The sequence below is a fragment of the Prionailurus bengalensis genome, chromosome B2 (genome assembly GCF_016509475.1).
Source record: "Prionailurus bengalensis isolate Pbe53 chromosome B2, Fcat_Pben_1.1_paternal_pri, whole genome shotgun sequence".
Classification (NCBI taxonomy): domain Eukaryota; kingdom Metazoa; phylum Chordata; class Mammalia; order Carnivora; family Felidae; genus Prionailurus; species Prionailurus bengalensis.
In genome coordinates this window covers 33,309,299-33,331,829 of record NC_057349.1, presented here as the reverse complement: position 1 = coordinate 33,331,829, position 22,531 = coordinate 33,309,299, and the positions used below count along the sequence as shown (strand labels likewise).

Here is a 22,531-nt window from a genome sequence, read left to right as displayed (position 1 = left end):
GCAGAAGAGAAACAAAGCGCAGTGCCCCTCCCTCCCTAAGCAGTTCCAGGTGATCTTTTTCGTAGGGAGCCGGAGATGCCAGGCAGAGACCAGCCCCAGCGACCACGCAGGGTCTGATGGGCTTCGTGCCCACGACGACCCAGCACGAGCCTGACCGCCTCGGCCCCAGCAAGGCGGGCGGCGGGCGGCGGGCGGCCGACTGCGGGGTGGGCACGTGATCCCGCCCGTTGCCCCGGGAGACGGGAGGCGCTTTGTTCTCAAATCCCCGACTCTCCCACCGAGCGCCCCCGGCGTGGCGGGCGGGGGTGCGCGAGGGGTTCGACCAGTCGCTTCCGCGTCTCCGTCCTGCCCCTCCCGGCTGCCCGCCCCCCCGCCGCAGTGGTACAGCCCGGGCCCGGAGGCTGCGCGGCCGCAGCCCTGACCCCAGACCAGACGGCGGGTTGTCGGGGAGGAGGTGAGCGACGGGAGCGGGATCGCCGAGAGCTCCCCCTGCTGCCGAAGCCTGAGAGGGCCTGCGGCGGGCGACCCGGACGAGGAGGGCCGCCCGCATCTCGGCCTGCTGCCTCCTCGTTGCGCGTCCAGAGCCCGATTTCTGGCTCCCCGCACCGCTCTTCTAGGCTTCTTTGCCCCGTCTGTCCCCCGAGAGGCCCCGAAGGTGCCCACCCTACTCTTTTGGTCTGTCCGGGTCGGGCGCGACGGGCCAGGCTTCAGCTCCCTGGTCGGCAATTGGAGAGTCCCCTTCCCCGACGCCAACGGCGCGTCATTTCTCCCAGTCCAGATTCCATCCGCAACATGCCGGACGTCGAGGAGAAAGTGCCTCTGAAGGACCCAGGCGATGCAGAGTGCGGGTCCTGCAAGCCCGAAGCCTCAGCACCGACCGGGGAAAACGAGAGCGGCCCCAAGGACCACCCTCCGTGTAGGTCCCGCCCCGCCGGCCTTTCGCCGCTCGGCCGGCGCCCAGTGTGGGGCCGGCGGAGAGGAAGGGCCCACGATCCTCCTGTCGTCCTCCCGTCCCTCTTGCTTTGGGCCCCCTTCGCCTGGCCTCCCACCACCCAGTCTCTGCCCACTGGCCCTAGGCCCCCTATGACCCAAAGGTCTTCAAAGAGTTGTTGTTCCAGGAAAAAGAAGTGAGCCAGGTGTGATTACTTGAATCTGACAAGATTTGACGCCGTGTTCGTTCACAGCCGTTGTCGTTGTAGTTTGAATTTGTAAGTGGAAAATGGCGGACCCTTGGAGTAGCTTTAAAGGACCCAAGTGATCCCGGATGGGAATTGTGTTCTTTTGGTGCTTCGTTGACTCAAGAGGTTACTACTGCTTTGGGCTCCTGTGCTTGAGCTCTGTACTATAGATGTATGTACTCTTATGTTCCTATTGGGTCACAAGGGCTCTCCCACACTTCGGTAGGTCCAGCCTCACTAGGATGCATCCTGTATTTCTCTTATGATAATCTCTAGAGAATTTAAATAGGCATCAATCCGAAGACCTGTCCACATGCAAGAGTTTAACCTGAGTTAAATTCTTGAAGATTGAAATGGGAAAAATTAGTTGGACGCCCTGCTACTAAGTTGAATTACACTTGTTTCTCCTATAGCCACATGGGGGCGCTGCTGGCTAACAGAATGGGCCCAAAGTGGCAACTTGGGTGCGGTGGAATTTATTTAGCTATGAATCTGATATGGGGGTGGAAGCCAGTATTTTGTAAATACAGTGTAGACAAGTTTTTCAGGTGGCTGGATTTTAAAAATCTGCATTAGTTGATTTTACCTCTCATTTCTCTCTCGGCCCGCCCCTTTCCTTAGTTTTACAGCTGTTGGAGTTGCACAGCGCCACCAAACTCGTGAGCAACAGAACAATCTTGTCAAAGTGTGTTATGAACTTTGACTTGTAGTTGGAAAGTGTTTCTCTGTGTGATCTTTCAGTCCTTCAGTAAGCTGCTGTAGCTCACTCTCCCTTTGAAGATGTTCTCTTCTCATTTCGCATTAGTGAATTAGGGGATGGTCCATTTACATATTTGACTGTGTTTTGCCATTTTTGGCTGACCCTAAGGACTTCAGAGGGGCTGCAGAAATAAAGGGAACTTCCAACCCTGCATGTAAGGTTCACTTCATCTTTATGTTTACCTAAGCAAGGGCTCAGTGGCTTTTTGGTAAATTTGCGATCTCCTTTTTACCCATAAATTTTTATTTAATTTTGAATTTTGAGATATTTCAACTTTGTTGAAAAGTAAACAGAAAGCGCAGTCAATGTCCACATTGTCAACATTCTGCCACATTGCTCTCTCTCTCTCTCTCATATGTATTTATGTATTTTTTTTCTTTTTTGCTGAATATATATATATATACACACACACATTCTGCCACATTGCTCTCTATATATACATTCTGCCACGCTCTCTCTCTCATATATATGTATGTATTTTTTTCCTTTCTTGCTGAGAATTGGAATAATGACTACCTCTAAAAACTTCATCATGTATTTCCTAAGAATAAAGGCATCCTATGTAACCCTTTTTCTACAATAACTATCTTTCCTTTTTTCCTTTTTTTTTTTTTTCAATAGACTCCTGGCCTGAGATCAAGAGTCGTGTGCTCTACCCACTGAGCCAACCAGGCGCCCCTCCTTTTTACATTTTGAATCTTCTTCCTTATGGAAAACTGGATCATTTACAAAACTAGAGCGACTAGTATCCTGAACCATATTTACTCATCACCCAGCTTCAACAAAGATCAACTAACTCACGGCCAATCTTAGTTCATTTATATCTGCTCCACATCTTGGAATCCGAGACTTTGCTGGAAACAAGTTATGAAGTGATGTTGAAAGAGAATGGGAAAATACGACTTAGCTGTGTGCAGCTTCGTTTCACATACAAGTGATCATTATAACTCTCATGCCTGTTATGTGAGAATGTTGTCAGCTGGGTCTGTGCTAAGACTTGAGAGCAGTGGCTCCCAACAGCTAGTGCTGGTTCGTGACAAAATTCCTAGCAATATTTAGTGAAAGAAAATAAAGATGTTGTAATGAGTTTTTTCCTAAAGCTAAATTGATTCAGTGTAAAGGACTACTCTTTATTCTGACAATATTCCCGTTCTGGTTTTTTGTTCTTATGTTTTTTTGTTTTGTTTGTTTTGTTTGTTGTTTCTGGTGTGTTTTTTTTTGTTGTTTGTTTTTTTTTTTTAGAGGTTATTCTGTTATGAAATGATGGCTTGGTGGTGGTAGAGTGGATTTTTTATTTGCTTAGTTGCTGGTCTCACTGTGCATACTTGGCAAAACAAAAGTTGTCCGTTGCTCAAAAGTCTTTTTTGGAAATGTGATTAGTCTGTGCAATCCTAACATCTGGGAGCTACTGCTTTATGAGACCAAATGACATTGGTGCAACTCAGTGCCATCTATATGGAGATGTTAACTCTCATCAGAGGCTGGAAGAGGAGAGTAGACTCAGTCCCCTTAGATAAATGTTTATTTTTGCAAATCACAAATCATTGTTTCTTTGCTGCTTTCATAATCATTTGGCTTGTTATTTGTAAAATAGCTTCTTTGTCCTCCCTTACCCCACGCTGGACTATTCCGCGAGGCACTGAGGCCTAGGACAGTTGGCTACAACATGCCCGACTACAGGCACAGGGCCTGGAGTTCAGGAAACAGAAATGACTAGAATGGTTGAATGAAGTTTGTGTAAGATCAAGTTGATGAATCTAAATTTGGGGCCTACCCAGAGTGAATCTCTGAATAAAATAGAAATTTAGGCTTGTGTCCACCGTAAGTTTTTTTTTTTTTTTTAATTGAGGTAGAGTTGATGCATGAAACGTGGGTTTCAGATGTACACCATAAATTCTTTGTATCACAGGTCCAATAGACACAGTTGACAACGTTTCTAAGCTGAACAACAATACTGGAATGAATCGTGATTTCCACATGGAAGAAAAGGTTTTACCTCCAAGCAGGTACCGATTTTCTGATTTTCCCATTTTATTCATCCTGCCATAGGTTTTAGCACTAATGGCTTCTGACCAGACTTGAAGCATTTTTATTTAATAATACAGTCAGTGCTTTCTCAATAAAACTGGAGAAAATACAGTGTCTGAATATAAACCTTAAGAGGTCTCAACAATTTAAACAGAAGAGTAATTATTAGTATTAGAGAGTCAAGAAGCAAATGTTATTTAGTGAATCAACCAAAGTAATTACTATTGGAATGTTGATTTTGGGACCCCCCAAAATTACTCCTATCAATTACTCTCTTAAGTGACCGCAGATTAAACAGGCACAGATAAAATACTAGTTTTCTCATAGTGGCGTTTTCAATTGTCTTTTTGGCCGGCTCATAAATCAGTTTATTTTAGGAATCGGGATCAGAACTCTGTTGATAAATAATTCTCCCCCACCTCCATCAAGCTTCACTTTGATTGTTAGTTATATTGGCAGTGTAATAAATAAGAACCATCTGGTAAGTGTGAATTAAGTGGCTCTGCTGGTTTATTGGCAGTTGAATGGGTAAAGTCGGTGTCAGATTTTAAAACAGTTCTAATTTCCCACCAATGGATATGTGAGGGCAGCTGTGATTAGTCAGCTTCCTTAACTGGTTTTGTTATGTGGCAGCTTCAGGGAATCTGTGACTAAAGGGCCATTCTCTGTCACAGGCTGTTCCCCTCCCTCCTCTCTGTGCTCTGGTTTGCCCTTGCCTGGTACCAGTGGGGGTCCATGCCAAGCACAGCCTCTATGGGAACAGGTTTTCACCAAAATCCACATTTCCTAGCATCTCTCTCACTGCTTAGATGTGTTTGTTGCTTGAAGGGGAGGAGAAAAGAATGAAACTGGGAGTGAAGGTCTGCCAAAGGGGCAGTAGTGAGACAGTTGGGGGGAGGGTGGATAGAAGCGATGCCAGAGGGAGAAATGAAACAGGGGAAACACTATGATTCAGAGCTGAGTTTTCATGTAAGGTAACACCAAATTCATATCAGGAAAAAGGTTGAAATAACAGTTAGAGGTCACTCATTATTGGCAATTGGCTTCCCTTGTGCATAGGATGGTGTTGGTGACAAATGCACATTCCGAAGGGAAATCCCATGTTTGGGCATTCATTCAATAGGTGTTATATTGAGTCCTTATGTGGTAGGCAAAAATGGGGAGTGCTGGAGATAGAGATATCATTATCGATAAATAAGGTACTGTCATTGCTGTTAGGAAGCTTTTGTAGGAGCGACAGTTGAATAACAGTAAAGACTGGTAAATTCACTCATAGTTGTGTATATAGAGTTTCATGAGAGTCCTCAGTTGCTTAAGGAGGGTCAGAGAAGATTGGCCCACAGAGGAAGACTTGAGTTGCTTATGAAGATTTGAGCTGAGTCTTAGAAGTGGAATAGATACTTTCCAGATGGTCTAGGTGTGAAAGAATGCTCCTGGCCGAGGAAACTATGTCAGAGGCAAGAATATAGTATGTTCTTTACAAGTACCTTGGTGTGGTTGAGCACAACATACTATAAGAGGAGATAAAGTGGAAAAGGAGAAAGGAGACAGAGCAATATCCAGATGGGTCCAGGTAGTGGTTTATGTTGCTGATGAGGGGAAGCCCCTAGAGGACTTTAAATGAGCATGGCATCGTGATCAGGACTGAATTTTAGGAGTATTTTATTTTATTTTATTTTATTTTATTTTATTTTTATTTTATTTTTGAGAGAGAGTGCATACATACATATTGGGAAGGGGCAGAGTGAGAGAGAGAGAATCTTAAGCAAGCTCCTTGTCCAGAGCAGAGCCCAGCGTGGGCTCCATCTGACGACTGTGAGATCATGACCTGAACTGAAATCAAGAGTCTGACGCTTAACTGACTGAGCCACCCAGGCGCCCCAAGAAGTCCTTGATTTTAGAATGAATTGGTGGAGAACAGATTGACAAGGGACAAGACTGAAGGCAGGGGGACCAGTGAATAGGCTACTGCAGTCGTCTGGGTGAGAGGTGCTGGGAGGAAGGGATGGATTTCAGACACATTTAAGATGCACAGTTTAGGGAACTTGGAGATGGATTGGCTAAGTAGGATGAGGAGAAAAGAGTTGAGAACAATTCTAATGCATCTTAGACCATTGGACAGATTATAGTTGGTTACCTCTGATGATTGGGAATGGTGTGTTGGGAGAGGAACTTTGACTTTTTGTTCTTTTTCATCTTTGTATTGCTGAATTTTTGTTTTACAAGAAGCATGCATGACTACTGTATTTTTCCGGGGGGGGGGGGATGTTTAATTCAAGAAAACCAATAGTTACTTGGCAATGACTAGGTACAGCCTCAGACTTTTTTTTTTTTTTTTAATTTTTTTTTTTTTCCAACGCTTATTTATTTTTGGGACAGAGAGAGACAGAGCATGAACGGGGGAGGGGCAGAGAGAGAGGGAGACACAGCATCGGAAACAGGCTCCAGGCTCCGAGCCATCAGCCCAGAGCCCGACGCGGGGCTCGAACTCACAGACGGCGAGATCGTGACCTGGCTGAAGTCGGACGCTTAACCGACTGCGCCACCCAGGCGCCCCTAGCCTCAGACTTTTCAAATGGTTCCTTTTCTTATGAGTCTAACTCTATAGATTTAGAGACATCATTTAAATAAACTTTCAGAGGAAAATTAATTCCTGTCATTCTTTTTTTAAATTAATAAACATTAAAATTTTTTAATGTCTATTTATTTTTGATAGAGAGGGGGAGAGTATGAGTGGGGAAGGGGCAGAGAGGGAGACACAGAATCCGAAGCAGGCTCCAGGCTCTGAGCTGTCAGCGCAGAGCCCAATGTGGGGCTTGAACTCAAGAACCATATCATGACCTGAGCTGAAGTTGGATGCTTAACCAACTGAGCCACCCAGGTGCCCCAACACATTTTGTTAAAGTAGTTTTGTTTTGCAGAAAAATGATTGGAAGGTACAAAGTTCCCACACAGCCCCTCTTCTGCCCCATTGTTTATATCTTGTAATAGGTCACTTGTGACAATTGGTGATCTAGTATTAATACGTTGCTATTAACTCAAGTCCATAGTTTACATTAGGGTTCATTTTTTGTATTATATATTCTATGGGTTTTGAAAAGTGTGTAATGTCATGAATTCACCATTTTTGTATCATACAGAGTGATTTCACTGACCTAAAAATCCCCTGTGCTCTACTTGTTCGCCCTTTAGTCCCTGCTCCACGAATCCTTGGCAACCACTGCTCCTCTTACTGTCTCTGTTGGTTTCCAGAATGTCCTATAATTGGAATCATACAATATGTAGCCTTTTCAGATTGGCTTCTTTCATTATGTAATATGCATTTAAGATTCTTCCATGTCGGGGCGCCTGGGTGGCTCAGTCAGTTGAGCGTCTGGCTTTGGCTCAGGTCATGATCTCAACAGTTTGTGGGTTCGAGCCCTGCGTTGGGCTCTGTGCGGACAGCTCAGAGCCTGAAGCCTCCTGCTTCGGATTCTGTGTTTCCCTTGCTCTCTGCCCCTCCTCCGCTCACGCTGTCTCTGTCCCTCAAAAATGAATAAATGTTAAAAAAAAAATGTAAGATTCTCCCGTGTCTTTTTGGGGCTTGGTAGCTTATTTCTCTGTAATGCTGAATAAAATCCCGTTGTCCAGTTGTACCACAGTCTGTCCGTCCACTCAACTACAGAAGGACGTCTTGGTTGCTTCCAGGTTTTGGCAATTACGAATCAAGCTGCTATAAACCTCCCTGTGCAAGTGTTTGTGTGGACGTAAGTTTTCAACTCATTTGCTTAAATATGGAAGAGCACAGTTACAAGAGTATGTTTAATTTTGTAGGAAACTGCCAAGCCATCTTTTAGAGTGGCTGTACCATTTTGCACCAGGAATGCATGAGGGTTCTTAGAGTTGCTTAACATCCTCACCGGCATTTGGTGGTGTCAGCATTTGGGATTTGGGGCATTCTCATCGATGTGTATTGTTACGTCATTGTTTAATTTGCAGTTCCCTGATGAAATGATGTTGAGTATGCTCATTTTTCATATGCTCATTTGCCATCTGCATGACAACTTTGGTGAACAGACTTGAGTGTCTGTTCAGATCTTTCCCTGTCTTAAAACTGGGTTGTTCTCTTCTTGTTGGGTTTTAAGAGTTCTTTGTCTATTTTGGATACTAGTTCTTTGTCAGATACGTGTTTTGCAAAGATTGTGCTTTGTGTTTTCATTCCCTTAACAGCGTATCTCACAGAGCACAAGTTTTCCAACTTGCCAATTTTTTTCTTTCAGGGATCTTGCTTTTGGTGTTTTATCTAAAAGGTTGTTGCCAGGGGTGCCTGGGTGGCTCAGTTGGTTAAGCATTTTACTCTGGCTCAGGTCATGATCTTGCAGTTCACAAGTTCGAGCCCCACGTTGGGCTCTGTGCTGACAGCTTGGAGTCTAGAGCCTGCTTCAGATTCTGTGTTTCCCTCTCTCTCTGCCCTTCCCCTACTTGTGCTCTGTCTCTCTCGCTCTCTCAAAAAAAATAAACATTAAAAAAATAAAAACAAAAATAAAAAATATAAAAGGTCATTGCCAAACCCACAATCCACCTAGATTTTCTCCTGTGTTATCTTCTGTGTTATCTACATTTTACGTGTAGGCCTGTGATCCATTTGTGGAAGGTACCAGGTCTGTGTCTAGACACATTGTTTTTGCATGTGGCTGTCCAGTTATCCCAGTGCCACATTCTGAAAAGACTGTTCTTTCTAATGGAGTTGCCTTTGCTTCTGTTTTTTTTTGTTGTTGTTGTTTTTTAAGGGAAAAAAATGATGGATCTTTCTGGCCCTCATGACTGGCTACCTGGTAGTACCAGTGAGATTGGGAATACAGGAGGAACAGGTTTGGAGGGAAGATAGCAAATTCATGGGGCACCTGGGTGGCTCAGTCGGTTAAACGTCTGACTTTGGCTCAGGTCACAATCTCGCAGTCCATGAGTTCGAGCCCTGCATCGGGCTCTGTGCTGACAGCTTAGAACGTGGAGCCTGCCTCAGATTCTGTGTCTCCCTCTCTCTCTGCCCCTCCCCCATTCATGCTCTGTCTCTCTCTGTCTCAAAAATAAATAAACGTTAAAAAAAATTTAAAAAAAAGCAAATTCAGTTTTGGATCTGTTGATTTGGAAATACGTATATTTGAGTATTATCAAAGAAGGAAAATCCTGTTTTTCATTTTAGGACTGTAAGAAAATAAAAGATCATTTAGTTCATTGCTATATGTATACATAAATGGAAACTAAGTCACATATTATCTAGGTTAGATGCAGTGTCAGTGCTAAAGCTGGCCTGACATGTCTTCAGGATTCTTCATGTTGCAGGGTGGGGAGGACTGCTTGGAATCATGAGGAGCCCTTCTGAGAGCTTTTACTGATGCCCTTGATGACATCCAAGTCTGGCCCCAGCTTGTCAACTTTGCTACAGTCTAAACACAGTTCCTGGCCTTTCCCTGCCAGTATAATCGTCTTTTGTCCTATCAAATGCAGTTTGTTTGGGGCTTAGGAGATAATGACCTTATAGCAGTTTTTGGGTAGAGAAAGTAATTTGCTCATTTAACCCTCTTACAGTTTGGAAGGCAAGGTCAAGGAGACAATGCATAATGCCTTTTGGGACCATCTTAAAGAACAACTGTCAGCTACTCCCCCAGACTTTAGTTGTGCTCTTGAACTTCTGAAAGAAATTAAAGAGGTGAGTGACAGACTTTCCATTTGTAAATGTGAATGTCCTAGACATCTCCAAGGTCATTGGAATGTCAGTAGCTAGCAGATCCTAACTGAACATGGCCCATGAATCAGTCTAATCAGTGGATGGAAATCACACAGTTTCAACAAGGGAGTTTTTTATTTACTTATTTATTTTTCTGAGAGAGAGAGAGGGCACAAGTGAGCGAGAGGGAGAGAGAGAAGCGGGGCTCAACCGAAGTGGGACTTCTGTTCACCTGAAGCAGGGCTTGAACTCACAAACTGTAAGATCATGACCTGAGCTGAAGTCAGATGCTTAACTGACTGAGCCAACCAGGCACCCTCAACGAGGAAGTTTTAAAATAAAAATTATTATGGGGCACCTGGGTGGCTCAGTTGCTTAAGCATCCAACTCTTGATCTCAACTCAGGTCTTGATCTCAGGGTTGTGAGTTCAAGCCCCGTGTTGGGCTCCACGCTGGCATGAAGCCTACTTAAAAAAAAAATTATTATAACACGGAATTGGAGAAACAAGATCTTTGAACTAGTGAGAAGCAAAGAAAACTAAAGTATACTAAGATACCAGATCTAAGGAGAATATATTATGCTCCTATGTCTGTGCCAGGGGAGGCTACCGGCCTGTGGGCTGCTGACCACTGGGCACTGCAGGACCTGGGTGCTGGCAGCAGGAGCCTGGCCCTGGACAGGTAGACACTTGCTCTGCAGGAACTGAGCCCCGGAGAAGCCACTCAGGCTGTGGGAGCCAGCTACTGGCAAAGCCACACACACACACACACACACACACACACGCACACACGCACACACACACACACTGCATAATGCCAAGTGAGGATTCCAGAACCAGGAAGGGAAGCTCTCGCCTTTTGCAGTGTCTTTCTAGTATGTGGTGGGCACATCCTAAGGTGTCCCCCAGTGATCCGTGCCTCTGTATAATCCCCTCTCCTTGAGTGGATGAGATCTGTAACTTGCCTGTAACCAGTAGAATATGCAAGGATGATGGGATGTCTGTCCTAGAAATGCATTTCACTCTGAAAGACCCCATCTTAGCAGACTGGAGAAAGTCTCTTGCAGCCTTGAAGAAGCAAACAGGTGTGTTGTGAACTGCCCATGGAGAGGGTCTCATGGCAAGGAAATGCAGGTGGCCTCTAGGATCTAAGGACAACATCCGTCTAACAGCCAGTAAGAAGCTGGGGCCCTCGAGTCTACAGGTGGAAGGAGACGAATTCTTCCAGCAATTGGAATGAGCCTGGTGACAGCTTCCTCTCCAGTGCAGCTTCCAAATGGTCATGTAGGCCAGACAACACCTTGACCGCAGCCTCGTGAGACTCTGGACGAAGGACCCAGCTAAACTGTGCCTGGGCTCCTGATCCACAGAAATTGTGAGATAAGAAATGTGTGTGCTGTTTTAAGCTTCTAAATTTATGCTAATTGGTTAAGCAGCGCAGAAAACTAATAGTGCCCTCTACAGATGAGGCTTAACATTGTGCCACCTGGTAAAGGAAAAATATTTAAGGGACTTACTCATTTTCTCAGAGCACAGAAAAAAATGATGGACTTGGAACTGAGAGACAATAAATTGACAAATGTTACATTCCATTCCTGTGGCCGCTCAGCTTCCACATGCACCCTTCCACACACATTGCAATTCCTGAAAAGAACTCTGTTTCTACCTATTAAGATACAGCTGTCTTACAAGTTCTCGTTCTTTCCATAAAATGAGACTCCCATTCCCAACAGTTACTGTAACCATTGCTATCTGTATTGCTCCTCAAATCCAGCCACAGTCCTTCTGAATATTCCGTTACCTAAAGTCCAAATTGTAAGGTTAACTTTCAGTAACCGATCTGTAAGATAATGGAAGGAGAGAGAAGAACATGGTTAGCATATACAAATAAACCCATACTTGTAACAGGCAAAGAGAAAATCTACAGTTTTTGTTTCTGCAGTTGGTCACAAGGCTATTGTTGACCTATGGCTTCCTGCTACTGTTGATTCCATATTTCTCTTGTCCACAGCCAGAGCCTCAGCGGTTGGGTTACTTTACATGCTAGAGTGACCCAAACCTTCATCGCCAAAGAGACTGAGTCCTTAAAGCAATTTACTGTTGTTTGTATGCTGTGGTTTTCTGTTAACCTTTATTATTAGGTGTGGAAGTACCAAGAGGAACCTCAGAGAATCTTCTTGCCCTCATTGTGTAGCACCAACCTGGTTTCCTCTCCACAGCCAGGTCATTTGCTCTAGCCAGTAGAAGAACTCCTTTTTTCAGCCTATTGGTTCAGTGGTCTGAGGAGCTCAGAATAACCAGGTGCAGCCACATCTTCTGATCGCTGGAACCAGTGCCAACTGAGCATCAGCAGAGCCTAAAGTTAGCAGGATGGGAAACAAAAATTCTCCAAGTGGGTTATTAGGTACGATAGTAAGAGAAACCAGTCCTACCTCCACTCCCTGATTCCTAGGACCATGTTTTCTGGCTTTGGGAAACTATACCATATGATGGTCTTTGATTCAAAGACTGTATTGCATCTTATCAGACAGAACCTCTTCCTTTCAGGGTTTTGTCCCTCAACTCATGCTGTGATCGAGTCAATAAGCCATTCCAGTTTTCCGTTAAGGCCTGTTGATTCAAGGGGGAGGTGGGTATGAACCCAGTGCCGCACTTCCTTTGCTAGAAGATGCATCCTTGATCAGATGGGGCAGGACAGTGGCTAAGACATTCTATGAGTACACAGATATTGGTGCTGATAGAAGCATTCACACCCATATCCAGAATATGTGTCTGTTCCAGGGAGGATGAATCTGTCCTCTCCTCGGTGGAAGAGGTCCAGAGAAATCATCTGCCACCAGGTGAGGTGGTTGGTTGATCCTCACTGGGGAGTGGCGCCTTAGTAGGGGCTTTGTATTTTTAAGGATTTTTAAAATTGTAAACATATGTAACAAAATTTTTACCATTTTAATTTTTTTTTCTTTTTTTTTTTTAAGTAGGCTCCATGTCCAACCTGGGGCTTAAATTCATGACCCTGAGATCAAGAGTTGCATGTTTTATGGACTGAGCCAGCCAGGCATCCCGCTGTCTTAATTATTTCTAAGTGTCACAATTCAGTGGCATCACGTACATTCCCAATGTTGGGCAACCGTCATCCCATCCATTTCCAGAACGTTCTTATCTTCCCAAGCAGAAACTGTACCCATTAATAGTAACTCTTCATTACCTCCTTCCTGCAGAGTCTGGTATCCTCTATTTTACTTTCTGTCTCTGTGTGTTGACTACGCTAGGTACCTCATATAAAGAGAATCGTATGATATTTGTCCGTTTGTATGTGGCAGATTTCGCTGCAGCGTAATATTTTCAAGGTTCATCCGTGTTGTAAGCAAGTGTCAAAGTTTCATTCCTTTTTATGGCCAAATAAAATTCCATTGTATAGATACACTACCTTTTGTTCATCCATTCATCTGTTGATGGACATTTGTGTTGTTTTCACATTTTTGCTATCGCGAGTTGTACTGATTTGAACATTCATAGACAAGTTTTTGTTTGAACACCTATATTCTGCTCTCTTGGGTACATACCCAGGGGTGGCCTTGCTGAATCATCTGGTAACTCTGTTTGAGAAACCACTAAACTACTTTCAATGGTGGCTATACCATTTTACATTCCCACCAGCAAGGCATGAGAGTTCCAGTTTTTCCACATTTTCCCCAGCTCTTCATTTCTTTTGTCATTATAGACATGTCTTGGTGGACATGAAGTAGGATCTCACTGGGGTTTTGATCTGTACTTCCCTGGTGGCTAGTGGTGTTAAGCGTCTTTTCCTGTGCTTGTTGCCCATGTTCTGTGTCATCTTTGGAGAAATGTTGATTCAAGTCCTTTGTCCATTTTTAAATTGGGTGGGTTGTTGTTGTTATAAGAGGTCTTTACATATTCTGGATAGTAGCCCCTTGTTAGGTAAATCTTTTGCAAATACAGTCTCCCATTCTGTGGGTAGTTTTTTTCACTTTCTTGATAATGTCCTTTGCGCAGAAGTTTTAATTTTGGTGAAGTCCAATTTATCTGGCTTGTTCCTTTTGCCTTTGGCGTCATATCTTGCCAAATCCAGGATTATGAAGATTTATCCCTTTATTTCCTTCTAAGAATTTTAGGATTTTAGCTCTGCTGTTTATGTCTTTGATCCATTTTGAGTTGTTTTTATAAGATGTGAGGTAAGGGTCCAACTTCATTATTTTATGTGTAGCTTGCCAGTTTCCCCAGCACCATTTGTTGAAAAGACTGTCCTTTTCCTAGTGAATGGTCTTGGCATTGTTTTAAAAAATCATTTGGCCACATATTCAGGTTTTATTTCTGGACTCTGTTCTATTATTTTGCTCCATAAATCTGTCCTATCCCAGTATATGCTTGGTCTCCTATGGGCCATTTCATCTGATGATCGATTGCTGTGGTGCAGGCCTAATCATATGGTTAGGTAGGTCAGACAACACATGGTTCTTCCTGGGAAGCACAGGCCACCTGGCCACCGAGTGTCTTATGGTGAGGTGTTTACTTCTGCAAAAGCCCAGAGGCAAGTCAAAAACTGTTTCTCAAAAGGCAAATAGTGATTTGCAGAAGAGGGCATAGACTCGCTCTAAAACTCTAGAGGTCTGTGCTGCGATGCTCTTACTGGTGCCTGCCAGAGGCTGTGTAACAGCATCCTTACCTGCCATGGACACTTTAAGTATCACTGAACCTGTAGGATCATGTGGCCCAAACGGTACTGCAGCTTGTATAACAGCCTGGACTTGGCTGCTGTAGGGACTACTCTCACTCTGGTTCCCGCTTGAAACTGGAAACCTTATGAGTGACCTTAGATGAGTGTTGCAGGAGCAAATTCACTTGTGGTATATGTTGCCTCGAAAACCCAGAAAGGCCTGCAAGTGTTATGCCTCTTTTTTCATGGTGGGTGGTTTGAGGTACCACGACTTGTCCTTCACCTTGGAGGGGTTAGCTCGACAATGTGCAGACCACCGAAGCTCTAGCAACTTTGCTGGGGTGGCAGGCTGCTGACATTTTCTGGGGATTATCTGCCATCCTGTAGTTTGCACGTCTTCCTGAGGCATCTAAAGTCCTTGCTGCTTCCTGCGCCACAGATCCAACGGGTCTGTGGCCTTTTGAGTTCACACGTCACCTGTGCTACCAGTTTGGTATCTGTTAGGGTCCAATCAGAAGAAAGGACCCAGAAAGTAATGTGAACCAAGAGAAACCACAGTACCTCAGGAACATGCTGTGGAGGCGCCCGCCAGAGCCAAGAAGGCAGGCCTCTTCCTCCTTCAGGATCTCTCCGGCTCCCTCTGCGAACAAGACTTACCATTATGCTAGCCGGCAAAGTAAAAATACTTCAAGGGCCTGGCTCTGTTTTCCCAAAGTAGGCCCTGGAGGGTACACTTGGCACTGAGAACCTCCAGCGGTAACTGGCATAGTTTACCATTTACACGTTTTTTGGTTTTTTTTAGTGTTTACTTTTGAGAAAGAGACAGTGTGCGCGGGGGAGGGGCAGAGAGAGGGGGACAGAAGATCAGAAGCAGACTCCACACGGACAGCAGAGAGCCCCAGGTGGGGCTCGAACTCACGAACTGTGAGATCATGACTTGAGACAACGTCGGCCGCTCAACCAACTGAGCCACCCAGGTGCCCTGACCATTTGGATAGTGTGGACAGACTTGTATTTAAGGCGAGTCCGAACAGGTGGGAAACGTGGTACCACACAGTACTCCTCTCAGTTACACAGGTACGCGTTGAACCTCACCCTCACCCCCACCATGTTCTCTATGTTACAGAGGTACAGGGATGAACAGAGTCTCTTTTCACAGGGAACTTACATTTTGGAGTTAATAGGCTATTTCCAGTGCCCCTTAACTGTTCCTTGGCCTATTTCTTCCTCGCCCTTTGAAGTAAAATAATCTAAAAAATGTCTGCTTTTTATTTTTTATTTTAATACGAAATTTATTGTCAAATTGGTTTCCATACAACACCCAGTGCTCATCCCAACAGATGCCCTCCTCAATGCCCATCGCCCACTTTTCCCTCCCTCCCACCCCCCATCAACCCTCAGTTTCTTCTCAGTTTTCAAGAGTCTCTTATGATTTGCCTCCTTCCTTCTCTATAACTTTTTTTTCCCCCTTCCCCTCCCCCATGGTCTTCTGTTAAGTTTCTCAGGATCCACATAAGAGTGAAAACATATGGTATCTGTCTTTCTCTGTATGACTTATTTCACTTAGCATCACACTCTCCAGTTCCATCCACGTTGCTACAAAAGGCCAGATTTCATTCTTTCTCATTGCCAAGTAGTATGCCATTGTATATATAAACCACATCTTCTTTATCCATTCGTCAGTTGATGGACATTTAGGCTCTTTCCATAATTTGGCTATTGTTGAAAGCGCTGCTATAAACATTGGGGTACAAGTGCCCCTATGCATCAGCACTCCTGTATCCCTTGGGTAAATTCCTAGCAGTGCTATTGCCGGGTCATAGGGTAGATCTATTTTTAATTTTTTTGAGGAACCTCCGCCCTGTTTTCCAGAGCGGCTGCACCTGTTTGCGTTCCCACCAACAGTGCAAGAGGGTTCCTGTTTCTCCACATTCTTGCCAGCATCTATAGTCTCCTGATTTGTTCATTTTAGGAGTGTCTGCATTTTAAAATTAAGAGTACCTCATCACTGTGTGATGTGTGTATTTTATATTTGTTGTTCTTTGTGTTTCTTTTTACCACACTCCTTGATTTTACTTGTCTCTTTATCTCATTCTGCCTAGAAAACGATGCACTGTTGCTATATCGATCCCCTAAAGCCTTGAACTCTTATCGGCCTCTCAACAAAGATAAATAATGTTCTCTAGGAAATTTAGGGACCCCACTTCTTGGTCCCCAAAAGACAGGCTGACGTCCTTGACTGAAGGGGTTGTCCATTAGGGAAGGTTCGGGGCTTTGCACAGAAAGTGACTCCCTTTGATTTCTTTCCTGGGCAGATCTTGCTCTCACTGCTGTTACCACGCCAGAACCGCCTAAGAAGTGACATTGAAGAAGCACTGGACACGGAGCTCCTCAAGCAGAAGGCAGAACATGGAGCTCTGGATGTCCCGCATCTCTCTAAGTATATTCTCGACACGATGACTTTGCTGTGTGCGCCAGTTCGAGATGAAGCAGTGCAGAAACTAGAGAACATTACAGACCCTGTTTGGTTACTGAGGTGTGAAACTTGACTGCCGTCCCTTGAAACCTGCCTCAGTCCCTGGGCCAGGAAAGTGGGGTCAGACAGTAGATTATAGCCCCTGTCTTGGCTGGCTCTTCCCTACTGAAGACCAGACTAATTCGTCTCTTTTCTCTTTGCTCGCCTATTAGCTATTTCCCCGCCCCAAATGGCCTTAGGTTGGTTGGGCCTCCCATATAACATCCTATCATGAAACATTATATAGAGTATGTGTTCAAACATCTTTTCCTCAGGCTTTCACAGTGTGAGGGGACAGGGATGGGAGGTTATTCCTGTATAATAGCTAAAGAAAGCAAGACCCAGACAGTTAAAAAAAAAGAGAGAGAGAGAGAGAGAGAGAGAGAGAGGAGTGATTGGCCTAGAAATGGCTTCAGAAATAGCATCACCTATAATCCCATTTCCCAGAAAGATTCATTAGCATGCTGGTATATTCCCCTTTGCTGAATCTACCTTTTATTTATTATTATTTTTTAAATTTATTTTGAGAGAGATAGAGACAGCACGAGTCAGGGAGGGGGAGAGAGAGAGAGAGAGAGAGAGAGAGAGAGAGAGAGAGAGAATCCCAAACAGGCTCTGTACTGCCAGCACAGAGCCTGATGCAAGGGCTCGAACCCATGAAGCCATGAGATCATTACCTGAGCCGAAGTCAGATGCTTAACCAACTGAGCCACCCAGGCGTCCCTGACTCTACTTTCTAAAACAGACAACAGAATGATCATGTGGAGAGAGAGCTAGCCTGGAGGCTTCAAGGTCCAGAGACTTACCAGTTCCTCACTCCGCCATTCACTTACTCTGGGCCTTGGGTCGTGAGTCCCCTCATCACAATGTTATCTTCTGTAAACTTAGGAGGTGGGACTAAGTTAGTTTTAGAGCTTCTAACTCTGGAATACAGTGATTTAATGACACTTTCTGTAGGTTCCCCTCTCACTAGATTTCTTTTCGGAGTATATTTTATTTTCTATGTCAGGGGGATCTTCCAGGTCCTGGGCCTGATGAAAATGGACATGGTGAACTACACTATCCAGAGCCTTCAACCCCACCTGCAGGAACATTCCATCCAGCATGAACGGGCTACGTTCCAGGAACTCCTCAATAAGCAGCCAAGTATGTAAATAACTTGAGGGCAGGAGTGGAAAGATATGATCTTGGGTCTGACTGCTATGATGTTAGAGAGTATTTTGCCTCTTAGGAGCAGAAAATTTCTTCCTCAGGTAGCGGGAGGGAGAAGGAAGAGTTGTCTGAGACAGACACCCTCCACCCTTGCTGCCACCAAAGCTCTGCTTTGTTGACCAGGAGCATATCTTGAAGAGAACCTTAGTCTTGGAGCTTTAGGGATGCGGATGCTGAACACATTTCCCCACTTCCCCACTCTCTTCCTATCACAGGCCTCCTCAGTCACACCACCAAATGGCTGACCCAAGCAGCGGCGGACCTCACCACACCACTTCCGACTTGCCCTGACACTTCTGACTCCGCCAGTGTGGCCAGCTCCTCTCCGAGCGAGGCAGCCATCAGCCCTGAGCCCCTCAGCCCTACAATGGTGCTGTCCCAGGGTTTCCTGAACCTCCTTCTCTGGGACCCTGAAGATGAAGATTTCCCTGAGGTAGGTCTGTGGAGGGCATCGCTGTGTTTTGTGTTCAGGACCCTCACCTCCTGACAGCCTGTTCTCCCTGCTCCCCCAGACCCTGCTGACGGATAGAACACAGCTGCAGGAGCTCGAGTCCCAGCTGAGCCAGCTAACCATCCTGGCCTCAGTTCTGCTGGTAGCCAGTAGTTTCTCTGGCAGCGTGTTGTTTGGCTCACCCCAGTTTGTGGATAAGCTGAAGCATATAACCAAAGACGTGATGGAGGAGTTTAAGTCCAGGTGAACTGCACAGATTTTTTTAGGGTAGATGGTAATTGTGGTACAAGAACATGGACAGGTCGTGAATGATGCTGACAGTTCTACCACAGACCACAAAGATTGGGACCATCCACAAAGACTGTGGATGTCTTTCCATAATGGTCTTGAGACTTGTGACAGAGAAAAAGAAAGCTTTCTTCCAAAAAGGGTAGTGTGGAGGATAGTTTACTACGTAATGATTCATTATCTTGTTTGCTACAAAGCAGTCATTGTCTCGCTGAGTGGATGCCAGTGAGCTGGGCTTAGGTATATCTAGGAGTGTTGATTGAACATCCACTGTGTGCAGGGGTCACACCAGATGACAAAAAGGAATCAGAAGGCCAGGTCTGTCACTGTGTTTGGTGATAGTAGGACATGTGACCACAGAAAATGTCCAAGAAAGGGTTAAAATTGTATATACACATACATAAATAAACTCCATTAGGGCTAAAGAATTCTGAGTGGATACCAAACTCACGTCCAGAGTTGACTTTATAGTTTATCTTGTTTCCTAAGAAGCAGAACATGGTATCAGAGAGAATAGTTGGCATCTGGAGCATAGTAGTGAAGATGCTGAGCCTACCCACTGGGCCCTGCTGCTACCAGGGACTGGGGTGAGGGCAGGAGGATATCTGGGGGTCTCCCTCCAGTGGGCCCAGCTCCTGGTGTGGGGCTTCCCTGGCTCTGGGCCTATGCCAGGGCCATCTGCTGGGTACCAGCTTACTCTCCTTCATGGTGTAGGCCTGAGGAGGCTATGCAGACTGTGAGTGAACAGGTGTCTCAGGAAATCCATCAAAGCCTCAAGAACATGGGCCTTGCTGCTCTGAGCAGTGAAAACACAGCGTCTCTGATAGGACAGCTCCAGAACATTGCCAAGAAGGAGAACTGTGTCCGTAGTGTCATTGGTGAGTATGCCTGTGGGGATGGTGAGAATGTTCTGGTGAGAGGTAGATCCCATCCCTGGAAGTCAGTTACTAAACCATTTAACAATAAAAAGCATGACCATTGGGCGAGTCACTGTTTAGGCTTTAGTTTTTTCAAAATGCTGGGTTGAGAATATATTCCTTTTAGTGTAAAGACTGATTCTTGTTCTAAGGAAGATTTGCATCCAGGAATTCGTGACTTCTGAGTATGGCATGCTGCCCAACCAACCTGGTTAGGTCATCCCTGGCCTTCTGGGTCGTTTCCTGACTGTAGTCCAAGACATGTGACATCTACCCCCCACGTCCCAGCAATAACAAATTGATGCTGAATTAGCCAGAGGACATTTTCCCATAGCAAGGACTTATCCCTGTTGGAATGGAGGGCATGAATTTGACCTTGCTCTTAACCTCAGCCATCCGAAGGATTGGTCTAAGATCCTCGTGATAAATACTCACTAGGATCTACTGATAGATGCTTAGGTAATCTTTTGAATAGTCTAAAATTTACTAGCCCACTAGTTTGTGATCTTTGCTATGTCCTTGGGAGCCAGATAGCAGCCCCCTTCCCAAACAAAACAAATTTCCTTATCTCTGGGTGAGTGGGTCGGCTAGTAAATATCTCAGTTAACTCGGAGCTTGAGTGAGTAGAGTTGCAGGGGTGATGTTGCCCCCTGAAAGTTGTTTGCCTTTTCCCTACTCACTGTCGTCTCCTGCTCACAGATCAGCGGATCCATTTGTTTCTCAAATGCTGTTTGGTCCTTGGTGTTCAGCGATCTCTGTTAGATCTCCCTGGAGGCCTTACCGTCATTGAAGCAGAACTGGCAGAATTGGGCCAAAAGTTTGTCAGCCTAACGCACCGCAATCAGAAGGTGTTTGGCCCGTACTACACGGAGATCCTAAAAACCCTCATCCCTCCCGCTCAGGCACTGGAAACAGAAGTGGAGTCTCTCTGATAGCACCAGCTCAAAGCCCTGGCGCCTTGGACCCAGGAGAGCTCCTTATCACTCTCCTGGGGTGACATCACCACTGACCATCAGAGCAGGAAGCCCTCCTCCCCTCCTGCAGCCAGTACACCCAGGGCTGTAGTGATCAGCATGTAAACACCAGCTGGCCCAAACTCATTCATTAATAAACTTCTGAACCACAAGCAAACCTCCACTCTCCTGTGCTTCAGCTGTGGCTGAGCCCTGTGCTCTGGGCCCCCAACTAGCCGAGACGCCAAAAGACCCCCAGCTTTTCCTCTGCTGGCCAGGGGCTCCCTTCAGCATGCAGAGCCGAGAAGCCAAGACACTCGGGTGCTAGCATTATTTCTGTAAGGGTAAAGCATTTCTCTGAGGGCTCTGAGAATCTGTAGGATTATCCAAAATGTGACTATAACGGCTTCTCTGGAAGTCAGAAATTTTTGTCCAATTCAGCTCAGGATTGGGTGCGGTTGAAATAGGTTACTAGAAACCTCATTTCTAGTACCAAATTCCCCTGAAGATTTCAAATGATGCAACAAGAAATCAAGAAATAGTAAGAGTCTATTGCAGGTCTGCAGCAGGGTGAAACTGAGGCTGCATGGAGATGATATTGGCTGCTAGCAAGCATTCTGTTGAGGCAGGTTTCAGAGTTCGTGGGATTTCTCTCTCTGGAATATCTAGAGTTTATTGTTGATCCTGTTCTCCAGCTGCGTGAATTTCCTGTTCCCTCATCTCTAAGCTTAGACACCCCATTCTTACGGAGGTGACATGGGCATTTAGAGGTGGTACAGCCTCCATTCTTCCTACTTCCTGTCTGGGACTGTAATGGGCAGGTGCGTTGTGAGCTCCTGTTGGCATCACCAATGAGGGAGGTTCTGGGAAGGGCCTGGGCTTGTCCCCTGGCATCATAGAGCACCACCATTCTCAGGCTGGCTGCACCAGAGCAGTCCTAACCTAGTAGAGCGAAATGAGGAAAATGTTCCATTTAGATTGGCCCTTTTCAAATAATGGAGAAGAGGGGCACCTAGGTGGCTCAGTCAGTAGAGTGTCCGACTTTGGCTCAGGTCATGATCTCAGGGTCCGTGAGTTCGAGCCCCGCGTCGGGCTCTGTGCTGACAGCCCGGAGCCTGGAGACTGCTTCAGATTGTGTCTCCTTCTCTCTCTAGCCCTCTCCTGTTTGTGCTCTGTCTCTCTCTGTCTTTCAAAAATGAATACATGTTAAAAAATATATAAAATAAAATAAAGTAAAATAAAATAAAATAATGGAGAAGAGAAAATGAAAATTCACTTATGTGCTCTCCAGGTAATGTGAAGAGAAAGGGTGAGAACGTTTCAGGAACGGAGTGAGCTGCCGACAACACATGGAATCTAGGACCAACAACAGAAGGGGGATTTGCGCTCCGTTAACCCAGGGCTTCTTCCTCATTGACTTCCTTTTTAGAGAGAGAGCCTAGATGGGTGACACAGCTGGGGCAACAGTGCAGCCGTGACCAGAAGCGCTGGAGGGCCTGGATAGACATCCTCAGGATGGGGAAGCCCCGCAAAAGGGTATGTTTAATAAACAGTGAAACTTGCCTAGATGAATTTCTCTGATTTGCAAGGGTTAATTTGAATTTCTTAAAAATCCACATTTTGGAAGCCTCATTACCTTAGAGGCAGAAGTGTTCTGAAGGGACACCCGTGAGAAGGTCTGGTCGGTGGATGCAGACACTAAGCCGACAAAAGACCCTTGCTTTATACTTCATAATTAAAATCTGGAATGGTCGATTTCTTAGAAATTTTGAGTTGATTTTCCTGTGCTTCCACATAGAGGAGAAAGGGATCCCGACCCAAATAACGAAAGATTCTGTCCTGCCAATG

The 22,531-nt window shown here is 45.3% G+C and overlaps 1 protein-coding gene across 6 annotated transcripts; it reads left to right on the top strand.

Moving 5' to 3' along the window:
- Positions 1-333: 333 nt before the first annotated feature.
- TCP11 (t-complex 11) lies at positions 334-20,861 on the top strand. Of its 6 annotated transcripts, none has more exons than XM_043591230.1 (10): positions 334-454; positions 779-916; positions 3,848-3,944; positions 9,535-9,655; positions 16,663-16,883; positions 17,872-18,008; positions 18,290-18,507; positions 18,587-18,768; positions 19,528-19,691; positions 20,430-20,861. In XM_043591230.1, the coding sequence occupies exons 2-10, from the start codon at positions 793-795 to the stop codon at positions 20,660-20,662; spliced, it is 1,497 nt and encodes a 498-aa protein (XP_043447165.1). In that variant the 5' UTR covers positions 334-454; positions 779-792; the 3' UTR covers positions 20,663-20,861. The 6 variants fall into 6 exon arrangements, with proteins under 6 accessions (XP_043447165.1, XP_043447169.1, XP_043447163.1 ...); XM_043591234.1 differs by having other exon boundaries at positions 349-454; positions 774-916; XM_043591228.1 differs by having other exon boundaries at positions 432-655.
- The last annotated feature ends 1,670 nt before the right edge of the window (positions 20,862-22,531 follow it).